Consider the following 22,864-nt stretch of genomic DNA (forward strand, 5'->3'; position numbering starts at 1 on the left):
TATGCACCTGTATTAGTTTTACCCTTTTCCAGATAGTCGATGAGGATTATTCCTTGCGAATCCCAAAAGACAGTCGCCGCAATCTTTCCGGCCGAAGGAACGGTCTTCGCCTTTTTTGGCGCAGATTCCCCCTTGGTAACCCATTGTTTAGATTGTTCTTTGGTCTCAGGAGTGTAGTGAAGTATCCATGTTTCATGCACAGTGACGAAACGACGCTTAAAGTCCTGCGGATTCTTCTGGAACAGCTGCAAACCGTCCTTGCAACACTTCACACGATTTCGTTTTTGGTCAAGCGTGAGCAATCGCGGCACCCATCTTGCGGATAGCTTTGTCATGTCCAAATGTTGATGCAAAATATTATGTACCCGTTCATTCGAGATGCCCACAGCACTAGCAATCTCACGTACCTTCACTCTTCTGTCATCCATCACCATATCATGGATTTTATCAATGATTTCTGGAGTAGTAACCGTCCAGAACGTTCAGCGTCACTTGTGCCCATATGGCCACTCCGAAAATTTTGAAACCACTTATAAACTGTTCTAATCGAAGGTGCAGAGTCACCATAATGTTTATCAAGCTTCTCTTTAGTCTCCTCAGGCGTTTTGCCTTTCATAAAGTAGTGTTTAATCAACACACGAAATTCTTTTTCGTCCATTTTTTGAAAATCACTCGACTTCCTCGATTCAAAAGAATGATAAACACAAAGAAATAGACCGATCTGGCTGAAACTTGGTGTGGGTTCTTCCAAGAGATGCTACTAACTAAACATAACCTCGATACGCGCCAGTAGTGCTATCTCTCTGACTTTGCACGGACTTTTCAAACGACCCTCGTATACCAGTTAATACAAAGTTTTATACACGTTAAACAAAATAATCTGGAAATTTTCCTGTTTTTTCCCATTATCCGTCTATTCGACTATCCGTCACGTGTCCGGTTCCGGTCATGATAACCGAGGCTCCACTGTACGTATTTAATAATTGATAGATTACAATGTCTCAATTAATTATTACAACATCACTTAAAAATAAAGTCAATATACTACTGTCAGCTGGTAAAAAAAATTTTTTTTTAATCTATTGATTTTTATAGATTTAAGAATGTCATTTTGATTGTAAATCTATCGATTAGATGCACCATTTCGCTGCGAAGACATAATATTCTCCACCAACATCTGAGTGCTTAAATCTTTAGCAGAGCTAGCAAAGAAATATGAATGTATTTAAAAGTTATAGCCGGTTAGAATGAATGCGAGAAAATGCTTAGAGAAGGATTACGTGATTTTAATTTCGGTTAAGCTGTAAGGATGGCAGGAATATAGAGTACTGATCCATCCATTAGTTGTAAGTTTTATGTAAACAGTTGTATATAGTAGAATGATGAATGTGTGAAGCGAATGTATTTACGATAAGTAAGAATGGTGAGTGAGTGATATTCTAGTGATAAGCACCTAGACGATGCTGGCTGTATGGCGAAAGCCAATGCCAAAAAAAAAATCTATCGTTTTCAAAACCTTTACAAAACAGCGAAATATGACGCAAATTTTAAATAAATAAAGATGATAGGCCTGAGGTTTCGCTTAGTAGATAGGAAAACCATTGGATATCCAACTTTGGAATTTTCTTTTTTTTTTTAACTTAAGGAGCATCAACATCTAAGGTTATTTGGCGCCCGGAAGTCTTTATTTATATGCATTTCCGGCTTTCAGACAGTAATAGTGTCCAATAGTCTATCATGGGGACAGTGTTGTCTCTGAGAAGAAGCTTCTAGGAAGAGAAAAAATCTAAGGATTAGCAGCTGGATTCGAACCCAGGTTCTACGCGTGGGAATCCGGTATTCGGTAACCGTTGAGCCAAAATCGCTTCAAAATTTGAATTCGCGGGATCTCAAACCATTGTATTTCTCGAAGAGGGGGGAAATCCCCCGTTTCGAGATTTACCACTCACTGTACCAGGAACACTACATATGACTCCCTAAACTCCAGCTTTCGATCTTACCATTGTAAGATCGTACATGATGTTTGACAAATGTATAATATTTGTCACCCGTTTAGTAAGAAGGAAGACAACAATTTATCAACTACAAAAAAAGGAGGGAAAGTCACAAACGAGGCGGGAGAATCGAAACGGAGAGCTTTTCTAGTTGTGTTTGTGTGTGTGTAAAGCTGTGCTTGTAGAGGAGCCAGTTAAGAAGAGCTCAGAGAGATACAGGCAAGCTTGGTAACAGAGGGAGAGATGATGTTCAGTCCAAGTAGTGAATGACCAGTGACAATTTCTGGGTCGTCGGGTACTTGGGCGACCCATCAATCCTCCTCACAAGGAGGTAGGGTCTAGTGAGGTCTTCATGACCTAGCTCATTAGAGATACCCAAGATATATATATGTATACAAGATAGCATGTGCACTACTACTACTACGAGTACTACTAACTAATGCCATCACATTGATCAATCAATACCAACTTGTAGGTACTTTCTACCGTTCATGATATCCCATTCCAATCTCTTAATGTCTAGATTCCTGTTCACCAACTTATTACCTAGAAACTAGCTCCTCCTATTTCTACCTCTATAGGGCCCTATATATTATGAAAAACATTTAAGATCTATAATAACACCAAAAAACAGGAACCTATGCTGATGAATTTCAGGGTTTTTTTCTTGACCTTAGATGTTTACGTTCGTCAATCGCCTTTCGCAAAAATCATCTTGAAGCCTAGAACCTGAACCTTCTTAAATGACCACAATGATGATGGTCAACACAATAAAACCCAAGAATCTAAACTGCAAGTGGAAGATTCCCAAAGAATGGGTTATAGATCTAAATATATGCAGCTGCTACAAATAAATTTAAAGGCGCCACGGTAGCCGAGCGGTAAGAGGCGAGACCTGCGAAGCTAATATGCATTGTGGTACTGGGTTCGATTCCCTGTCTTAGGCCTTGGATTTTATTTAATAGTTAAATATTAGAGAATTTACAGTAAAGTATGTTTGCTAGTCGTCTCCGTTCACGATACCTAATTGATAGGTGGAAGTAAAGCCCGTTACTTTACTTCCATTTATACAAGTTTAATGCGAATGGCTGGAGCCATATTGCAAAAGATAACAAAAAATATTAAAAATTGATTCAGCAAAACGGGTGCGAAGGAATCAGTAAAACGTACTTATGGTTAATTGATTTTGACCACAATCTTATTTTTACATCCTCTAAGCTAAATACCAAATTTGGACTTTTTGCAGTATTTTTTTGAGTTATGGTGGTCACATACACCCATATGGTGGAAATTTTTGGGATCCCTTTAAAATTTCTCATCAGGACACACAGTTAAAGGATAGAGTTAACCATAAATATAATAATCAAAGTATGAGACAGTCGAAACAGAGGTTAGTTCCGCGGTGATAGTTAATATCTTACAATTTAATGTGTACTATCACGCGTGTATATCACTTACCAATTTTGGACTTAAATCAATCATTAGGGGTAGATAAATCCAGATTGCCCTTCGAAAGTCATGGACCAGTGAGGCATGTCTACAATAAAGAATGTATTTTGTATTTCATTTATTTTGTAAGCGTTTTTTGAATAAAGACGAAATATTATTATTATTAAATCCGGTTTGTTATAGAGATTTCCACTTCAGCTACGTTACCGTCTTGCATTACTACAATTGCTGACTGATTCGATAATAAATTTGTGAAGTACAAGGGATAAAATCAAAGATATGAATCTTGTGAATGGCCAAACCAGTTTTTCACTTGGTATCTCTGACGTCCTACGTGGCTGGTATGTTAAGAAAGAGTTATTTAATTGGATCAATATGTACAACATTCCAGTTAAACATTTCAGAAGTTCTTGAGAGAGAAAATCCAATTTTTCAATGACGTTCATAAGTTCTTTTTTTGTTTGGGAAATGTTTAAACAAAATTTCAACTTATTAAATGAATTTATGAATATTACGAAATTGTTTTTTCCCTGTGTACAATAAGAATTAATAAGTATTTAGAAGGAAGACTGGGTTTAGAGCGGAAACAAGAACAGAGACATGGACGTAACGCCATTAATGTTTACTTAGCGAGAGAACTGAGTGGAGATGGGGGAGTGAAATTGCTCTTTATATTACCATAAAACAGAGCAACCCTGTTTTTCACATCAGAACGCCAGAACCGTTCTTCCTGCTCATATTTATTCACGTGTATACTCCCCCCCCTCGACCAAAACCATACGCCCAAGAACCCGTGTACGTTTGTCGGGTGGACGGGTATTTTCATTTTTTATAGCCAGATCTTCCTCTCTATCCGCGTACGGGTGTTTAGTTGCTGACCGCATGATAAGTAGATATAGTATTCCTTTCTACTAGAACATATCCCCAAACTTATTCGCTATTCTACAACTTAAACTTCACCTCAAACTTATCTACTATTCATCTCTTCTAAAGATCTTCTTTTTTTTTAACTTCTAAAAAACCATGATTTTCTCTTGATCAAAATTCCCCAGTTTCTAGTTTTTGTGTTTCTTTGAAATATAATTTTTTACAAAAAAATTACGTTCTCTTCAATGCATGTTCATCCACAAAATTTATGTGCTTTTTGTGGCAACTTCTCTCAAAATCCATTGATGAATAGATTTTTGAAAAGAAATGCGTTATCTCTTTGTCTAAGTTTATCTCTTTGCAGATATAAAAGTAAACATCTACATAGTGTATGCGGATTAAAGTATTTGAGCGTTTTTAGAGAAAAAGCTAAAATAATCGGTACTTCCTGTTTTACAGCCGGAAATAGTCTGTACTATCTGTATTCTCGGGTAACTAAATATTTTTAAAAAAAACTTACAAAACACTGAAATGACATTTCAAAACTAAGTCAATTCTATATACCAGAGGTGGCCAACTTTTCTGTATATAAGATCTACTTTTTATCTTAAAAGTGTGTCGCGATCGACTAGTTGTCATAGGTACTGAAATAGAGATACACGGTTTATCTACCTACGTAAAAAACAACAATTATTATTATTTAAAGGGCCAAAAAACTCACATCCATATCCAGGGGAATTAAAAGAACATGGATAATTATTAACAATATTTATTAATTCAAAGTAACTACAGATAAAGACAGATTTAGAATTTACTATGTTTGTCTTCTACAATCGCTTCTAAGTCCATGGTACACGGAATTCCACCCCAGACATTGCGAACGATTGACGATCAATATGTTGGCCATCCCTGCTATATACAACCTTCCACTCATGGAAAATTGTTTCCAAATAAAGAAAACTTACTTTTAGCAACAATCCAGGGATTTTTTACTGAGCAAGAAAATTCTTGAACCCAGGAAAACTTAAAACTCCATTCTAGTGATGGGTAAACTCCCGCCCAGTGAAAGGTTCAATCCGGTCCGGCACATATTTTATTATAATAATTACAAATAACAATTACACTTACAAGGTAAACAGCTGACTTGAAACTTGCCCAATTACGAGTATTTCTAAATATTCCAAAATTACAAATTCTACAAGCGCTTAGGGAAATCCAGTTTTTCAAATTTAATATTTCATTTCAAAGTTCAAATGGCGAATCAAAACTAACGTTACGAAATCAAAATTTATAGTATTTATACTTAGACGGAAAATCCCACCTCCCTTCATCTTGAACCAAACTCCCTATACCAACTGTGGGCAAAGTACGCTACCTTGGACTGTACCTAGACAAACGGTTGACATGGAATCCCCATACTAGACTGAAAAGACAAGAAACTAACTAACGCTACAAACTTCTCGCCAGACTACTTGACAAACGTTCGAAACTTAACCTACATAACAAAAGACTCTTATACCTGTTGTTACTGCGACCTATTTGGTCGTACGGCATCGAAGTATGGGAATCGACAAAGCATTCCAACTCTCTACGCCTCCAGACATTACAGTCAAAAATACTACGTACTACGAAAACTAATTAACGCTCCGTTCTATGTATCAAACCTCACCATTCATAATGACCTCAAAATCCCTTTCATTAAAGATCTTCCTAACACTCGTTTTCTCAAATTTGATTCCTCTACAGCAGCTCATCCTAACCCTCTCATAGAACACCTATCTTCCTTCACATTACCAGGTAATCCTCTAAGGAGATTGAAGAGAAGAAGGCCTCGTGATCTACTCTTATCGTGAGAGCAGTATAGCAAAGCCCGTTACTGGAGTGACACCACTGGGTGCCTTCTCCACTCAAGTATTTTTTTTATCAGGTACCACATTTGCTTGTTGCAACAACCGTTGCAATAGTAAATCCCAATAAAAGATTTTTTAAAAAATCTCATTCTCAGAGAATTTGCACAATGTTTGCAACTTCATATATCTGTGAGCAGCTTTTTCCAATAATGAAACTTAGAAAAAGCTGTGTCAGAAATAGATTGACGAATGAACCAGCTCAGTTCACTCTTAAGAATAACTACGTCTCCAATTTGGACCAAATTATGGCGGAACTATTTATCAAAACACTCGCAGCTTCATACATCGCATTAGTTTAATTTTGATATTATAAAAATGTATCTGTATCTGTTTAAATCAAAAAATTAGCCCATCATTGCTCTATTCAGATTTAGTGGCACCTCCAGATGATTGATTTGGTGGCAACGGTTTTTTAAATTCGGGAACCTTAATAGCATCTAAACCAATAATAAGATTTAAACCATGATTTTCTGTTTGAACTTTCAATGACCGCAGGAGGCTGAAAGACGCAAGTTGTTAAAAAAAAAAGTTATGGGAGCATCTTCGAACTTGTATTCCCGTTGACAATTAATAAATCAAAAAACTACTCTATTGCAGCATTTCCGCATGAGCGGAAGAAGGAATAATAAAAGTAATTAAAGCATTAAAAAATAATAATAAAACAATAAAAAAAAACAGTCGCCAGTAGCAGTTAACTATTACTAGCATGTCATTGACTTTTCAACAATAAAAGAATGAGATGTACTTCCAAGGCCATCTGAATTTCGCATTCACTGAGAGAGCTGTAGACAGAGAAAGGTCGGTCATTTACATAGATGAGAGTATAATTATGGGGTGGCTTACAGAGGAGTGGCATTTTGGGGCTAGTTAATGTAGAGAGAAAAGTCCCAATGTTTAAAGAGACACCCAGAGGACACAGTGAACGCTGGTTGAAGACGCAGAAATATCTCTTCATTCTTCTTACAAGGGGAACCTGCCCCCCACGGCCTCTACAATACAGTTAAGGAAGTAATCAGTGAAGATATTAACCTCTCCTGGGAACCACTAACCTAACTACTGCTGGCTACTACTGGGGCCTTCAATCACATATCATTTCCTATTTGTAATAGAATTTAAAAAAAACAAATGAACAAAACCCCTGGCATGGAAATGGTATATATTTAGCCTCATCAGAGCGCATCATCAGGGAGTTGAACATGTTGGGAATTATTTCTCGTTCATGAATCTTTGTAACAAACTTAATGACTACTTCCATGGACATTTATTCCGTAATTTTTGACTCATAAAATGGAAATGTCTTGCAAGTATTTAATTTTCCTTTCTAGAGTACTTTAATGTTTCTACTTCAGTTTTACTACTAATAACAGCAAGATTACGATGGTGCTTTTAATTCAAGTTTTACGTGAGATTTTAAAATTTAATTTCTGAATGGTATATGTTTCTCTGGGTATGCAAATACAGTACCACAAAATGAAACAATATCACTAAGTTCGAATTTGATAAAAATCGCTTGGATTTTTGTGACAAGAAAGAGGATATTTCGGAAGCTACGGGTGGGGGAATATACTCCTTTGAAGGAGTGAGGAATTTCAAATATTTGGGTTCAGTGTTAACCTCTGAAAACGATGTAACAGAAGATATTGCTGGACGAATGGCTACTGGAAATAGTTGCTTATGGGCTCTTCAAACAGTGTTTAGAAGTAAAAATGTGTCAAGAGCAGCAAAAATAAGGCTTTCTTAAGACAGTGCTGAGGCCGATTGTCAGACTATGGCTCGTGGGTTTTGACCCGAGCAGATGAGCAAAGTACACGCAGGTGGGAAAGGAAAATATTAAGGAGAATATTTGGACCTTCAAAATCAGGACGAACCAAGAGGTGGCTGAACTGTTGCAGGTGAACCTGATATTGTGTCCTTGCATAAAAGGCAGGAAGACTGCGATGGTTGGGACACATGGAGGATATCATCCTGGCGGGAGAAGGCCCCGAGGCTGAGATGGCTGAGGGACGATATTGAGGATGATATTGAGGCGGTCGGCCTGCAAGGTTGGAGAACGGCTGCGAGGGACCGTGAACGGTGGAAAGCTGTTGTGGTTGAGGTCCAGGCCCTTCATGGACTGTTATAGCCAGAGAGTAGTAGTAGTATTTTTATCTTCACTCTGCTAAGATTTGGTCAAAATATAACATTTATTTTGTTGCTAGCAATAATATGAAAACTTACGAGAAGTAAACTTATGCATTCCTTTCAGAAATATGTTCTTTTTCAGTCCAACGAACAAAAATACCACCTATCGTTCATTGTTTCTTGGTGACGTGATTCCTTAATCCGGAAGGAAGAAATAATAATACCAAACTTCAGTCATTATTTTGTGTTTTTGCCCAGATTTCGATCTAGGGACTAGGCCATCTTCAGGGCTTATGCTTTTGAAAATTTTACCTTTTTTACATTATTAGTAAATGAAAATGTTGGTGTATCTTACATTAGTGTGTCCAGTACGTAAGATTAAGATTAAGATCTTAAAAGCGGGACAGGACCTACGCCCCACGGCACCGCAGCCACAAGAAGCTTATTGTGCCTTCCCCTTTGGATCTAGTAGACGAAACTTCCCCTACTAAAGAGGTTGAGGACTTACCCTACCAGTTCTTTCTGTACTACTATCTCCTTTGGACTCAAAGTTCCAAAGGAGATAGTAGCACAACCGCTCGAAGGGAGGCCGTTTCCTCCTCTTCCTGATACAATCAGCACAACGGTTCCGAGCTAATAAGCTGTACCTTGTGCAGGTGCTTTCTGAACCTACCATGCCCCGTGAATAGGCCTGTAACCCCAGAGTAATCTGATTTCTACCCAAGCCCAGAGTCTCTTTGGTTCTTTGTTTATATAGCCAAGGCATAATACTCTTGCCGTGTTTAGCCCAGTACATCCGTAAAAAGATAGAAGAGAAAACACACCAACCTTACAAATAGTAATGTAAAAAAATATTATAACTATTAATAGCTTTAGCCCTGAAGATGATCTAGTGCTAGGTCGAAATTTGGGCAAAAAATGATTGAAATTGGCATTATTCTTCCTTCAGTACGCAGAAATAAGTCGCTTTTAGTCCAATGAACAAGAAGTAACACTTATAACAAATTCTCGATGGATTTTTGTAGTTGTATAACTTTATTCTACAATATTTTTCTGTATAAGGCACTTCCGGGGTAGAGGTGAGCTAACCTGCCCTCCAAACTATAATGAGCGCCGCAATACCTGCTGAGGTGCTCAGCACTGCATACCAAATATACTAATAATAAGTAAGAAAGGTTATAAAGCTTGGGCACACAGAAAGCGGTCTGACGCGGCGGGCAGAGATCTAGCGGTTATCGCGGCGGTCTGCGATATGTGAACGTCACACAGGACGCGATTCTTTTGTTAGAGCGGTCCAGTTTGGTAGCTTTCTTCTTGAGAAATAGTAGTGCGTTCTCTTGTTATTTGTTTTAATTTTTACATATTGAGTATGAGCTCGGACGAAGAGCAACTCCTTCTGCTATTAGCTTTGCAAAGCAAAAAGAAGAAAAGACGAAGTTGGGTGGATGAAATCAGTAAGAAGAGAGAACTATTAGGGGAATACCACCGCTTATTTATCGAACTGGAGTCACATGAAGATAGTTTTTTTAAAAAACATTTTTATAATGTCCATGTGAATTGTCAACCAAAAATCTGTATTTGGGCACATTTTCTATAAAAGTTTAAATTTATTCACTTATTTTTGGTCAAAGGTGGCAAGGCGGTCACGTTGAAATTTTGTATTATTAGGTCGCTTGTCGTCGCGACAAAGACTAGCCTGCTGCGGTAGACAGCGTTCTGTTTGACAGAGATGATGCAACATTGTGTAATACAACTAGACCGCCTCGGAGATCGTTGCCCGCCGCGACAGACCGCTTTCTATGTGCCCAAGTCTTTAGTCTTATCATCGTCACCATGGTGATGATTTTGTTTTCTTGTAGAGATATGGGCAGAAAATTCGAAAGAGGAGTTATTAAGAAGGCCGTGGAGATATGTGATGCAGGAGACACGATATATGGGAGAATAAGAGGAAATATTGAAACTTATCTAGAAGGAGGAAGGAGTGAATAGTATTACTAACAGACGCCCAGCATACTGTTGTGTTACAGTACTGTGCGCATGCTGTTTAGGTAGGCGTTTAATAAAACGCAACTGAGAGAGAGCTGAGTTATGAACAGCGGTACACTGGAGACGAAGACTATATTCTCAGCAGTATGTGCACATATGGTTTGGCTAAGTCAAAACATTTCTTATTGTCTTTTCTAAACCTTCTTCATTAATCATGTGCACTTGTCTCATTAACTCCCCCTAACTAACTGTCTTGGTGTGTTAGTGTTAACGTACCGGCCTCACCTCACTTCGTCTAGCCAACACATCTACTCAGCGAACTACACCACTAAATTAATATAACGTTCAACATGTGGGAAAACTGTTCAACTCATATGGTACATTGAACTCGAATTCTGTATGAATATGATACTTGGGAAGATAATACGTACACAGCATCCTATCTACTTTCATAACCCTATCTTGAATTTTAATTATTAGATATTAAATATAACTTTAAAGACTAGAAGTAATAAATTGGTTGAAATTAGTTAAAGTCATAACAAACAGGTGCTCTGTTCGTTATTTTAAATAAGAAACAAATTCCTCCTCTAAAATTGGGTTGATTTCAAATTGAAATTATTTCGGAGAAGAAAGTTTAAAAAAAAAGGAGGCCATGTTATGACGTAGAAAACATAGCCAGAATTCCAAAATTTTTAACTATATTTGAGATTTCACAGAACATATTAGTAGGAGCTGTTCCATCAGAATTTGGGATTTTTAAAGAGCAAGAACAATGAGAGTTTGGTGTATTAGCAGAATCTATTTTTTACCAACTTTTTTTGTAGCCTGTTCCCTCAGGATCCAAACCAACTTCCTGATCAAACAGACCAATCAAGAGATCCAAAAACTCACCCATGTACAAGAAGAGCTATGACAGTACAATGAACAAGTTTTTCTTTTAAAACCTTTCGATTGGGAAAGCATAATAAGTTCTTAGAAACATAATTCTGGCTATTCAGGTTAGAATCATCTTTAAGGATAGTATCAGGAAGGCGCCACGGTAGCCGAGCGGGTTAAGAGGCGAGACCTGCAAAGCATTGTGGTACTGGGTTCGATTCCCCGGTCTTGGCCTTGGATTTTATTTAATGGTTAAATGAGAAATAGTAAAGTACGTTAGCTAGTCGCCTCCGTCCACGACACCTAGTAAATGGTAGTTGGACGTTAAGCCCCGCCTGAAAAAATAGGCGATTACTTTACTTACTTTACTTTACTTTTTAGTATCAGGAGGTAAAGGGATATAAGAACTCTGAAGGAAAAAGTTAGAAGTTGTTTGATACATTTAGTTCGAAGTTCCTTGAAGTATATTTCCATAGGAGCTACTAAGCTGACTGTGATTGGCCTAAATCAGCGTTTCCCAACCTGTGGTACGTGTACCACTGGTGGTACGTGAGTTGCTGGTTGGTGGTACGCGAAAAATAATCAATTATGGCGGACATAAAATATTAAAAAAAAAAAAAATTAAAGCATAAAAATATCAAAGCTCCGTTTTTTTTCCTATAATACATAAAAAATATTTTAATTAATAATATTATACAGTAAAGTTGTTAATATGTTCAGCAATAAGGTTGGCCTGTCTCAAGATATACGAGAAAATATAATAGCACATTTGACAGGATTAAAATTGTCTTTCATGGAGTATTTTCCAAAACCCGGAAAACACAAATGATAATTGGATTTTAAACCCCCTTCTATAAAGAAAATTTAGGAAAAGCTACATCATTATCGATAAAAGATAAAGAAAATTTAATAAAATTATCATGGGACAGAACTTAAATGATAACTATGTAAAGATCAGCTTAAAGAGACTGGATTGTAATGAGCTCTATCCAAGCAACATTACATTTAATTGGTACTTAAGGTAGTTGAATGCTTAAAAGAAATTAATTTAGAAGATTTGGGCACAAATATAATAATCCTAAAGAAGAACTTTGTAAATTAATTAATAATTTTGAAGAGAAAAATATGTTAGCAATTTTTAATTATTAAAAAAAAAAATTAAACTAAGATCTTATACTTTACAAAGTTTATAATAAAATAACACACTCGGAATAACAAATTTCACGAAGTAAATTTTTTTTTTTTCAAAGTGGTACAATTTAGCATGATGTACTACCAAGTGGTAGGCGAACCAAAAAAGGTTGGGAAATGCTGGCCTAAATGAATACCCAAAAATAACCATTATACAATATTTTGATTCAGCTATTTGGATGCTAAGGAAGAGCTCTACTGACAACCTTACAACCAGGAGCCCATAATTTACTCAATTTTTTAAAAAAAATAATTTCCTCATAACCTTCAACACTGACGACATTCCCTACTTTACGCCTTTCCACCACTATTTATGAATGAAATGTTCCTTGATTACAGTTTCATTCACTAACGACTATTATGGATCAACCAACTATTCTTTCCTACCACATCGTTAAGCATGAATGAACACAAAAATTGTTTTGAAATATTTACTTCTTTATTCTCTATCTCTCTTTTTCCCATCTGGTAATTGTCAAAATGATCAACTTTTCTAGGAAATTTGACTAGAAATTTCGTTGAAATTAAAGCTGTGGCCTTGGAAAAGAAAAGTTCAGTCAGGTTAGGTTACTCCATATATTTTCTATTATTCTACTTATACTTTCCAATTCATGTTTTACATAGGAAAATCATCTCTGATGTGCTTTGAATACGAAAACAAAAATTGTGAACAAGTTTTGATCAAAAAACGAGCTGTTAAAAAATGTCCTTTTTGTATTTTTCTAATTCCTCAACTATTATTTTGAGTATGTATAACCTAGCTCAATCAAGGTAAAGCGTATGGGACCATTAGATTGGTTACAGGACAAAATTTTCATTCAATTACCGTTTCCTGGCTGTGCAGACATCCTCAATAAACTTTATGTAAGAAGATTTTTGAAAATCACTTGATTCGTCCTGTTATAGCACGATGTTTTTGGGCATCCCTGAACAATTTTGGACTTTTATCCATTACCAGAGGTCAATCAATCAGTTTGATGAAGAGAATGTGACTTCTAATTTCAGTTTTTTTTCGCCTCAGAAGAAAACGAATGTCCGAAACCGATCAGGAACACAAAAAAAAAAAAGGTGTGAAATAGAAAAAGAAAATCTGCTGATGAAAGGCGATGATGAAGAAGTAGTTAGTTTAGAGCAGCGGTTCCCACCCAACCTGGGGTACGCGAAAGATTGTTTAGGGGTACGCAAAAAAAAGTTATTATTGCGGAAGATATAAAAATTATACAGATATATTATTAATGAGAAAAAAATTATATAATAAATGATTCCTACAACTTAATTACAAAATTATTATAATAAAACTGAATAACATATAAACTGACAAGAATTAAGTACTCATTCGATGCTGCAGTATTTTTTTAAAAAGTAAATATATTTGTATATCAAAAATTATTAAATTATTTCTTGAAAATGTAAAAATTGCAAAAAAATGTTGCTTTAGTTTTGACTAATATTACACATGGTCCGCATATAATTTACTTCTCCTTTATTAACGCTTTGCTGTTTCAATTTACGACCCCCGCAGTAGTTATTGGTTTGAAATGTTTACCTTTTCATAAATGATTTTTTTAATCGGAACATATCACATGTATATGTTCTTTACAAGGCACATTATATACAGCTGTTAATTTAAAGTTACAATACGTAAAATGCGCCATAAGAAAAGAAGATGTGCCATATTTATCAGGAGAGATGTGCACTAACACTGGAAGATGGCACTGGTTTCTACAGAAGAAATGTCCTGAGAGTTCTTGACACTAATTTAGCCAAGATAACTACATTAGGAATCAAATAAATGAACTAAGACAGCAATTATGGCCCAAGATCTAGCGTGGGAAAGTTCCAATAGAAATAGTTAATGAACATTTATAAATCTCATAAATTAGTAATAATAGATAACGCTAATAAATGTGCTACGTTTTTTTTTATTTCTTTTATTAATTATAAAAAAGGGGAATTGTTTGTATGAAAAATGGAGGTTATCCTTGGCCTGTGAACTTCTACAGCACTTGGTCCAAGTTAAACCAGAAGAAATCTGAAAGTAAACAAGGCCTACTTGATCCTGAACACTTAACACGGACCCCTCCTGCTGGCTGACGTATTGATGCGGAAGTATAACTTCCACCTCCTGTTTCATATCAACCTTGTTCTACGTATTTTCGTATTACTGTTCCATTTTTACACGAACGCATTAATAAAATCAAAACCAATTTTCGCGACGAAGTTCATGGTTCTCCATTAATAAGGTTACAAACAAAAATCTAGCTCAGAATTTCCTTAACTGATATGTAGATCCTGAAGTTCTGTTTTATCTTGCATACTGTCAATTACATTAAAATTAAATTTCTGAGATGAACATTACATTATACCGTTTTTGAACTCATTTGGACGCGACGGGCAGAGATCCAGCGGTTGTATGTCCCCATCGATATGGGGACGTCACACAGGATGCGATTCTTTGGTTAGAGCGGTCCAGTTAGGTAGCTTTCTTCTTAAGAAGTAGTAGTGCGTTTTTCTGTTATTTGTTTTAATTTTTATATATTGAGTATGAGCTCGGACGAAGAGCAACTCTTTCTGCTATTAGCTTTGCAAAGCAAAAAGAAGAAAAGACGAAGTTGGGTGCATGAAATCAATAAAAAGAGAGAACAATTAGGGGAATACCACCGCTTATGTATCGAACTGGAGTCACTTGAAGATAGGTTCTTCTAGTATTTTCGTATGTCGCGAGAATGAAATAAAAAATGAGTAATAAATTTTCTTAACATTGGAATCTTTATTTCGTATTACTAGATGGCAAGGCGGTCACGGAGAAATCTGTAATTTATTACTACCAGATCGCTTGTCGTATCGACAAAGACTAGACCGCTTTCTGTTTGACAGAGATAATGCAACAATGTGTAATACAACTAGACCGCCTGACCGCCTCGGTCGGAGATCGTTACCCGCCGCGACAGACCGCTTTCTGTGTGCCTTACATTAAAAAAAGAAATGAACCTTTTCATGGCTGGAAAAAAATACAAATCTTTAGTTGCATTTTCCTTACACCAGTCTTCGCTGACTTCTTAAGCCAAAACTAAATATTAAATTGAACCTTACTAAGTGAAAACAAAAAAAAAAGATAGTTACCTTTGAATCCTTCTTCAGGTTCCGAAGGGCTGATATAAACGTCTGGAGTTGAACTATCTTCTGTAGGCTCGTCAACCTGTAATCAGAAGAGATAAATACAAAAATCATCTAAATATTAGGACAATGAATGAATTATTTTTAGAAAAGTTATAAGGATAAAATAAAGCAGAATTATTACTAATAAATTAATTAACTTTTTTAAAAAACTACCAAAGGAAACAACATTGTAATAAATCTTTTCTCTGACAGACAAAACTAGAACTTTGAAACATACAAAAAACTATTGAATATTATCATTAAAGTAACAGATATAAAATAGTTTTATATGGGAAACTATCCAGAAGAATCTTCGTTTCTTTTTGTAGTGAAGGATATACTCTGGTATTGCTGACGTAAGTGCATAAGTTCTGCAGTGCGTTTAAATGCATATGTTTATAAAGAATTATTATGATAAAAAGGAAAAAAAAAGAAAGATGAAAATCAAAGGGAAGGAGGGACTATTATTTCTTTTATCCAAGTGCATCCGGTGCATCCTATACAACCGCCATTTTGTGACGGCCATTTTGTTGATCTTCGGTGCTAAGAATTCTTATATTTATTGAAGAGAATTGCTTTTTTTATTTTTATTGCACTTGATGATTATGACAGTTTTTGTTTTTTGGATTACAGCGCGGCCACCTTAAAAAGATCAATTGTGGTGCCCAGGTGGATCACTCCAGTTCCAGATGACGAGTAAATCCTAATAATTGAGTCGATTTCTAAGAAGGATATATCCTACACCAGCACTTGGTAATTGCCAAGGTGCTTGAATCTTCCTTGAAGAATGGATTTGCAAGTTAGTTAAGGAGTTAAACTGGAGATTCCTTCACACAGAATCTGCAAGTACCATCCCTTTCTAGGCCCAACTTCTTCAGATGTCTCATGAAGATGTATTCTTAGAGTACTACTAATGTCACCTATACAGGGTGGAACCGGATAAGTGACGAAAAATTTTTTCCGTTAAACTACATTCAAAATGTAGTACAACGCCGCCTGAACGAGTGTCCTATCTCTATCTGTTAGAATTTTTTCAGGTTTTTTTCGACTAAACCCGACCTTACGTCATAAAAACACTATTTCTCAACTAGTGCCTCACTTATTTACATTTTTCAACTCATTTTCGGATTCAGCATTAAATTTCCTATAATAATAGATCAATTTCGTAGTTATTTAACTTTAATCAGATTCATTTATTGCAATAAGAACGTTAATTTTTTTAGGAATTTAGAATTTTAATGAATTTTCAAAAATTAGCCTCTTCGACAAAATTGGTCTTAGAGGCTGTCAAATTTCACAAAAACTGCTCCTTTTAATACTCTTTCCAATGGTATAATAATCAGTTTCAATAATAGCTGTTTTCTTTGGTCTATTACTGAGAAATTGCTGAAAAACACGGTGTTAGCGAAGGAAGCAAAGGGGACTGGATGAAGCGTACTCGCATATCAAAATTATTATTTATTAACAAAATCATTTCTTTAAGCATGTACAAAATACACAATTACTTAGTAATTATTGATGTATCATGTTCTCAAAATGCCGACCTCGATTCTAGAAGCATAACCGAGCGCGTTTTCGCATTGCTCCCACTGTTGTTGAATCTTCCTCACAACGTTAGCAGAAATAGTGTTTTTATGACCTAAGGTCGGGTTTAGTCGAAAAAAACCCTGAAAAAATCATAACTTTCTAACAGATAGAGATAGGACACTCGTTCAGGCGGCGTTGTACTACTTTTTGAATGTAGTTTAACAGAAAAAATTTTTCGTCACTTATCCGGTTCCACCCTGTATATAATTACTGAATGAAAAATCCATAAAGGTTTTCCGTCCAATGAAAATTATTCTATTTCTTTTTTAAATACAAAAATCTTAAAAAACATTCATAAATCTTTCTCTAATAATCATTTCTGCAATAATTAAATAATAATAATAATGTTCAGCTCACATAAATCACAGTCACTAAGAATGCACATTATTCATGCTCATGCACATTATTCATGCTCTCCAGAAATGTTAGCATGAATTTTAAAAAATTAATTAAAAATTTGTAAACCTATAAAAGTTTTGGACAGTCCAAAGTTATCTAATACAGAATATTTTTTAAACAATATTTTGTTTGCGTTTATTTCTGCTACAATCAGAACTCTATAAGTAACAGTGATAACCGAGTAACAAATGAAGCAAACGAGTGGAGAAGTTACCCAGTGATAACACTCCAAAACATTATATGGTCTCTTCACTGGAGAGGAGATAACGAGGCCACAGTCTTTTATGACGTCTAGTCCGGGTTCTCAGTAAGAGTTCTAGAAGAAAGATTTCGAGCTAGAGGATTTATATGAGATTTGAGCAGGCTGAAGTGGAGTTTTCTGTATCGTGTTTTAGCGACTTCGGTGATAAAAGGAATGTTAAGGTCAGTGTGTATAGTCCAGGTTGGGAGACATAAAATGGAGCGTGTACAATAGTTCGAAGTATTTTAGATTGAAGAGATTGAATCCTTAGGAGATTGGAGCGTTTGGTTGAACCCCACAGCTCTAATCCATAAGCCCCAGATGGGTTTCAAAATAGAAGTATAAATCAGTCTTTTGTTGTCCAGAGAGAGTTTTAGATCTTTCGTCTAAGAGTCTTTTAAGTAGTCGATAGCGTCTGTTTAGTTCTGTTCTTTTAAGTCTAGTTTGGAGAAACAATATTTAAATAATTTTTATTACATTCAGTAAATACAATTTTATTGGATACATGCGAACTATAATTATATATTGGCAGCAATCAATTATTGATCAAAAAACTGTTATTAATCTAGAATGACTAAATTTTAAACTATATTAAAATATAGCGATACATGATCTGAGCAGAATTCCTTTTCTTATAATAAATAAGCTATTTAGAAGAGATTAAACTAACTAAGAGTGGTTAAGTTACAGTTAAGACAACACAGTTAAGTTCAATATCGGTTTCATCATGTAGTTGTAAAATAAGTCGTCTGTGTTTCAGAGATTATTTTGATCGTAGACTGCTACGACTAAACTGTTGTTTAGTACCTGATATTTCAGGCTTGTACGAGGGTCGTTTGAAAAGTCCGTGCAAAGTAAGAGAGATAGCACTACTGGCGCGTATCGAGGTTATGTTTAGTTAGTAGCATCTCTTGGAAGAACACACACCAAGTTTCAGCCAGATCGGTCTATTTCTTTGTGTTTGGCATTCGTTTGAATCGAGGAAGTCGAGTGATTTTCAAAAAATGGACGAAAAAGAATTTCGTGTGTTGATTAAACACTACTTTATGAAAGGCAAAACGCCCCAGGAGACTAAAGAGAAGCTTGATAAACATTATGGTGACTCTGCACCTTCCATTAGAACAGTTTATAAGTGGTTTCAAAATTTTCGGAGTGGCCATATGGGCACAAGTGACGCTGAACGTTTTGGACGCCCTGTTGAGGTTACTTACTGAGCAGCGTTGGACGAAGTGTATAAGCCTAAAAGGAGACTATGTTGAAAAATAAAAAAGGTTTACCCCAAAAAATTAAGTAGTTTTTATTTTTGCACGGACTTTTTAAACGACCCTCGTACACAGTACATACAGTACAGTAATACGATATACATTGTATATTTTTCGTAAACATTGTATATTTTTTCGTAAATTAGTGTAGTTAGTTCGAGAAATTATCTGTTTTTAAGTAAAGAAGAGATGCGCTTTAGTTATCTCGCTGCTCTCCTCCCACAATCATCACGACGCTAGTAGCAACACTGATGAATAATTAGCCACAAACGAGTGGAGAAGTTACCCAATCGTAACAGTTAAACCACTAGGTCATTCTCTTCACTAGTGAGGAGATCATGGGGCCATTGTCTTTTTTTTTTTTTTTAACGTCTTAGTCAATTTTCGGAGTGGCCATATGGGCACAAGTGACGCTGAACGTTCTGGACGCCCTGTTGAGGTTACTACTCCAGAAATCATTGATAAAATCCATGATATGGTGATGGATGACAGAAGAGTGAAGGTGCGTGAGATTGCTAGTTCTGTGGGTATCTCGAATGAACGGGTACATAATATTTTGCATCAACATTTGGACATAACAAAGCTATCCGCAAGATGGGTGCCGCGATTGACCAAAAACGAAATCGTGTGAAGTGTTGCAAGGACGGTTTGCAGCTGTTCCAGAAGAATCCGCAGGACTTTAAGCGTCGTTTCGTCACTGTGCATGAAACATGGATACATCACTACACTCCTGAGACCAAAGAACAATCTAAACAATGGGTTACCAAGGGGGAATCTGCGCCAAAAAAGGCGAAGACCGTTCCTTCGGCCGGAAAGATTATGGCGACTGTCTTTTGGGATTCGCAAGGAATAATCCTCATCGACTATCTGGAAAAGGGTAAAACTATTACAGGTGCATATTATTCATCGTTTTTGGACCGTTTGAAAACCGAGCTGCAAGAAAAACGCCCACGATTGGCCCACAAAAAAGTCCTTTTCCATCACGACAACGCACCAGCTCACACCTCAGCAGTTGTGGTCGCAAAATTAATGGAAATAGGGTTCCAACTCGTTTCACATCCCCCCTATTCTCCAGACTTGGCTCCCTCGGACTACTATTTGTTCCCCAATATGAAGAAATGGCTGGCGGGAAAAAGATTTTATTCAAACGAGGAGGTGATTGCAGAAACGAATGGCTATTTTTCAGACTTGGACAAATCCTATATTCGGAAGGGCTCAACAAACAAGAGCAGCGTTGGACGAAGTGTATAAGCCTAAAAGGAGACTATGTTAAAAAATAAAAAAGGTTTACCCCAAAAAATTAAGAAGTTTTTATTTTTGCACGGACTTTTCAAACGACCCTCGTATATGTGTTCCAAATTGACTCTTGTCCATGAACATTCTAAGGTATCGCACCAAGGTTCGTGAGCAGGATTGTTGCTGAATTAAAGCTGACGAGAGAACGAGAATACCGACGCATAATGAAGGTTATTTGTGAGGTTTTCTTTTTATTATTATTAGGGTGAAGGGACCAGTAATTGACATACCAGAAATAAACTGGTATTATAAGGGATATGAGCCGTTTTTAGTGGTGATTCTTTCAATTTCGTTATTGAGAAGCCTTTGGGCAGCAGTTCCAGAAAAATATTAATTATTGGAAGGTTCCTTGGTATCAGTGGAAGGTTATTTGTGTTAAAAGTTCAAAATCAAGGGAAAAACAAGCCGTTGCTAAGGAGGATTGATAAGAAAATAATTTTTCTTTTTTCTTATTTTTCGTTTATTTGTTCATATATTCGTGTGGTTATCAATGTTCTGTTATAATTAGTATTACTTGTAGATTTCATTTATGTAGTTTTTTTTTTAATTATAAGAAGCATTGAGGATTAAAATGGGGCTGTCAATCACTGGTCCTTGAAACGGCAATCTGCCCAGTAATTGACATGTATGTCAATTACTAGTCCTACAGCTTTTTTGTTTGAGACCAGTGATTGACATCCTGGGAAAATGGTAAGATAGGTTGATAAATTTTATTATAATTAAAAATTCAATACATTGTAAAATAAAATCATTGATAAAAAATATCGGCAACATAAAATAAATAGTAAAACTTCCAACAAAATATGTTTAAATTAATTATTAATTTAATTTAATTATTTAATTATTTATTAATTAATTAAATATGTTTAAATTAATGAATTAGCAAATGTACGCCTTATTTCAAGAGGGCATGCAGAATGATTATTCTGTAGAGAACAATGTATGAACAACAAACTGGAATAGTCGTGAACGCCGAACAGCTTCCGAGGCCTACGTGCCTAATAAAAACGACGCCCACGTAACGGAGTTGGAAAATCTCTCATTCTCCCTCAGTTTTGGGTCCTAGCCACATGACAAAGAAGAAAGGGGTGAAATGGCTAAACCGTAGAATTCCATCAAAGAAAACGGCCAGAGGGAAAATGAAGCTCCCTCAAGAGAAGTACCAGGTGCAAAATCAAACATACGTGGAGAGTTGGTGACTTTGTGATGTTTGTGATGTTACCGATAGGACAGTTGTGTAAGGGTTGATCGTCAAAAGCTGCATAAAAAAGGGTAAGGTTGAAAAAATATTAGATTATTTAGGTTTGCCTATTTAAAAACTGATTGTAATTAATTATGAACAAGACTAATTTTTGTTATAAATCCAATTGAAAAAGTGATTTAGGAGATTTAAGTGATTTATTTAGATTTAAAAGTGATTTTGAATGCATATCTTATGTCGTTTCATGAATATATTTGTATGTCAATTACTGGTCCCACCCCATGTCAAACACTGGTTCCACCGAAAATTCGGTATGTCAATTACTGGGTCATTGACATACTTTCAAAAAAAATCATTTTTGGTTGACATAAAGATCGAATTTACTGCTTTTAAAATATTAATAAAATAAAATACATCCTACTGGAGCGGTACAATTTTATAACCTACACCTGGAGCCAAAATAACGGAAGTTATTCTATCTTAAACTCGAATTTTTTCTTAAGCAGTCAATTACTGGTCCCTTCACCCTATATTACTATTATTATTATTAAACAATTACTATAATCTATAATGAATGTTTACGTTTATTTATTTAAATAAGTAGAAGCTGAACTAAGAACTAAACTCAAATTTGTACATTAGACGTGACTCTCACGAAATAACGTGAAAAATGAACAAAGAACTTTTATAAATCTAGAAGATAAAAATGAGTGAATCTGTCCCAGTTATCAGTAAGGTAGGTCATCTTCTGTGAAGGGTTTGTTTAGAGGGCTGTTTGCTGTTAGAATAAGAGGAGGGCTGACTGTCAGGGTGAAGTAATATAAGTTATAGTTTGTAAAAATGTAGGAAACAAGCTAGGGTCCCTAGACAGCCGGAGTCCATTACACTGTTACGGTGGGCTGACGGCGGCCACAGCTCCTAGAGCCACGCTCTGTTGATCACTAGTTGTAATGGACCGGTTATTGAAATAATTTGTACCAAACAAACACCTCCTGCTCCTTGTGTACACAAACGGACGGGACGTACGACGTATTTGTCGGTAGCAGGCCCATTCAGTATAACTGCCCTGGCAGCGGCGGGAGGAAGTGGCTACATTTTTATGGTCCAGAACAGACTCTTGCTGTCTGCACACACCAACTTATTAGTACCAATTTATTTTTAAAGAATCGATCTCTTGTTTCTTTTCCACTTCTCACTTCATCTTTTCTATCCGCTGTATTAGGCGCAGAATTGTAACCATTTCTCCGGGTTTATGAGGATTCTCATTACTGGAGCAGTTACAACTCAATCCAACAATTAACTCATTAAATTCTTTCATCAGG

The 22,864-nt window shown here is 36.0% G+C and overlaps 1 protein-coding gene across 2 annotated transcripts in view; it reads right to left on the bottom strand.

Annotated features, from left to right (window-relative positions):
* The window catches only part of LOC141457234 (ubiquitin carboxyl-terminal hydrolase 48-like), a 189,355-nt gene that overhangs the window by 20,805 nt on the left and 145,686 nt on the right, over positions 1-22,864 (bottom strand). For both annotated transcript variants that reach the window (XM_074133918.1, XM_074133919.1), the window contains exon 19: positions 15,521-15,596. In XM_074133918.1, the coding sequence (XP_073990019.1) occupies positions 15,521-15,596 (76 nt within the window). The remainder of the gene's footprint in view (positions 1-15,520; positions 15,597-22,864) is intronic.

The sequence above is a fragment of the Rhodnius prolixus genome, unplaced genomic scaffold (assembly GCF_049639745.1).
Source record: "Rhodnius prolixus isolate KJV_2025 unplaced genomic scaffold, Rpr scaffold_10, whole genome shotgun sequence".
Lineage (NCBI taxonomy): Eukaryota > Metazoa > Arthropoda > Insecta > Hemiptera > Reduviidae > Rhodnius > Rhodnius prolixus.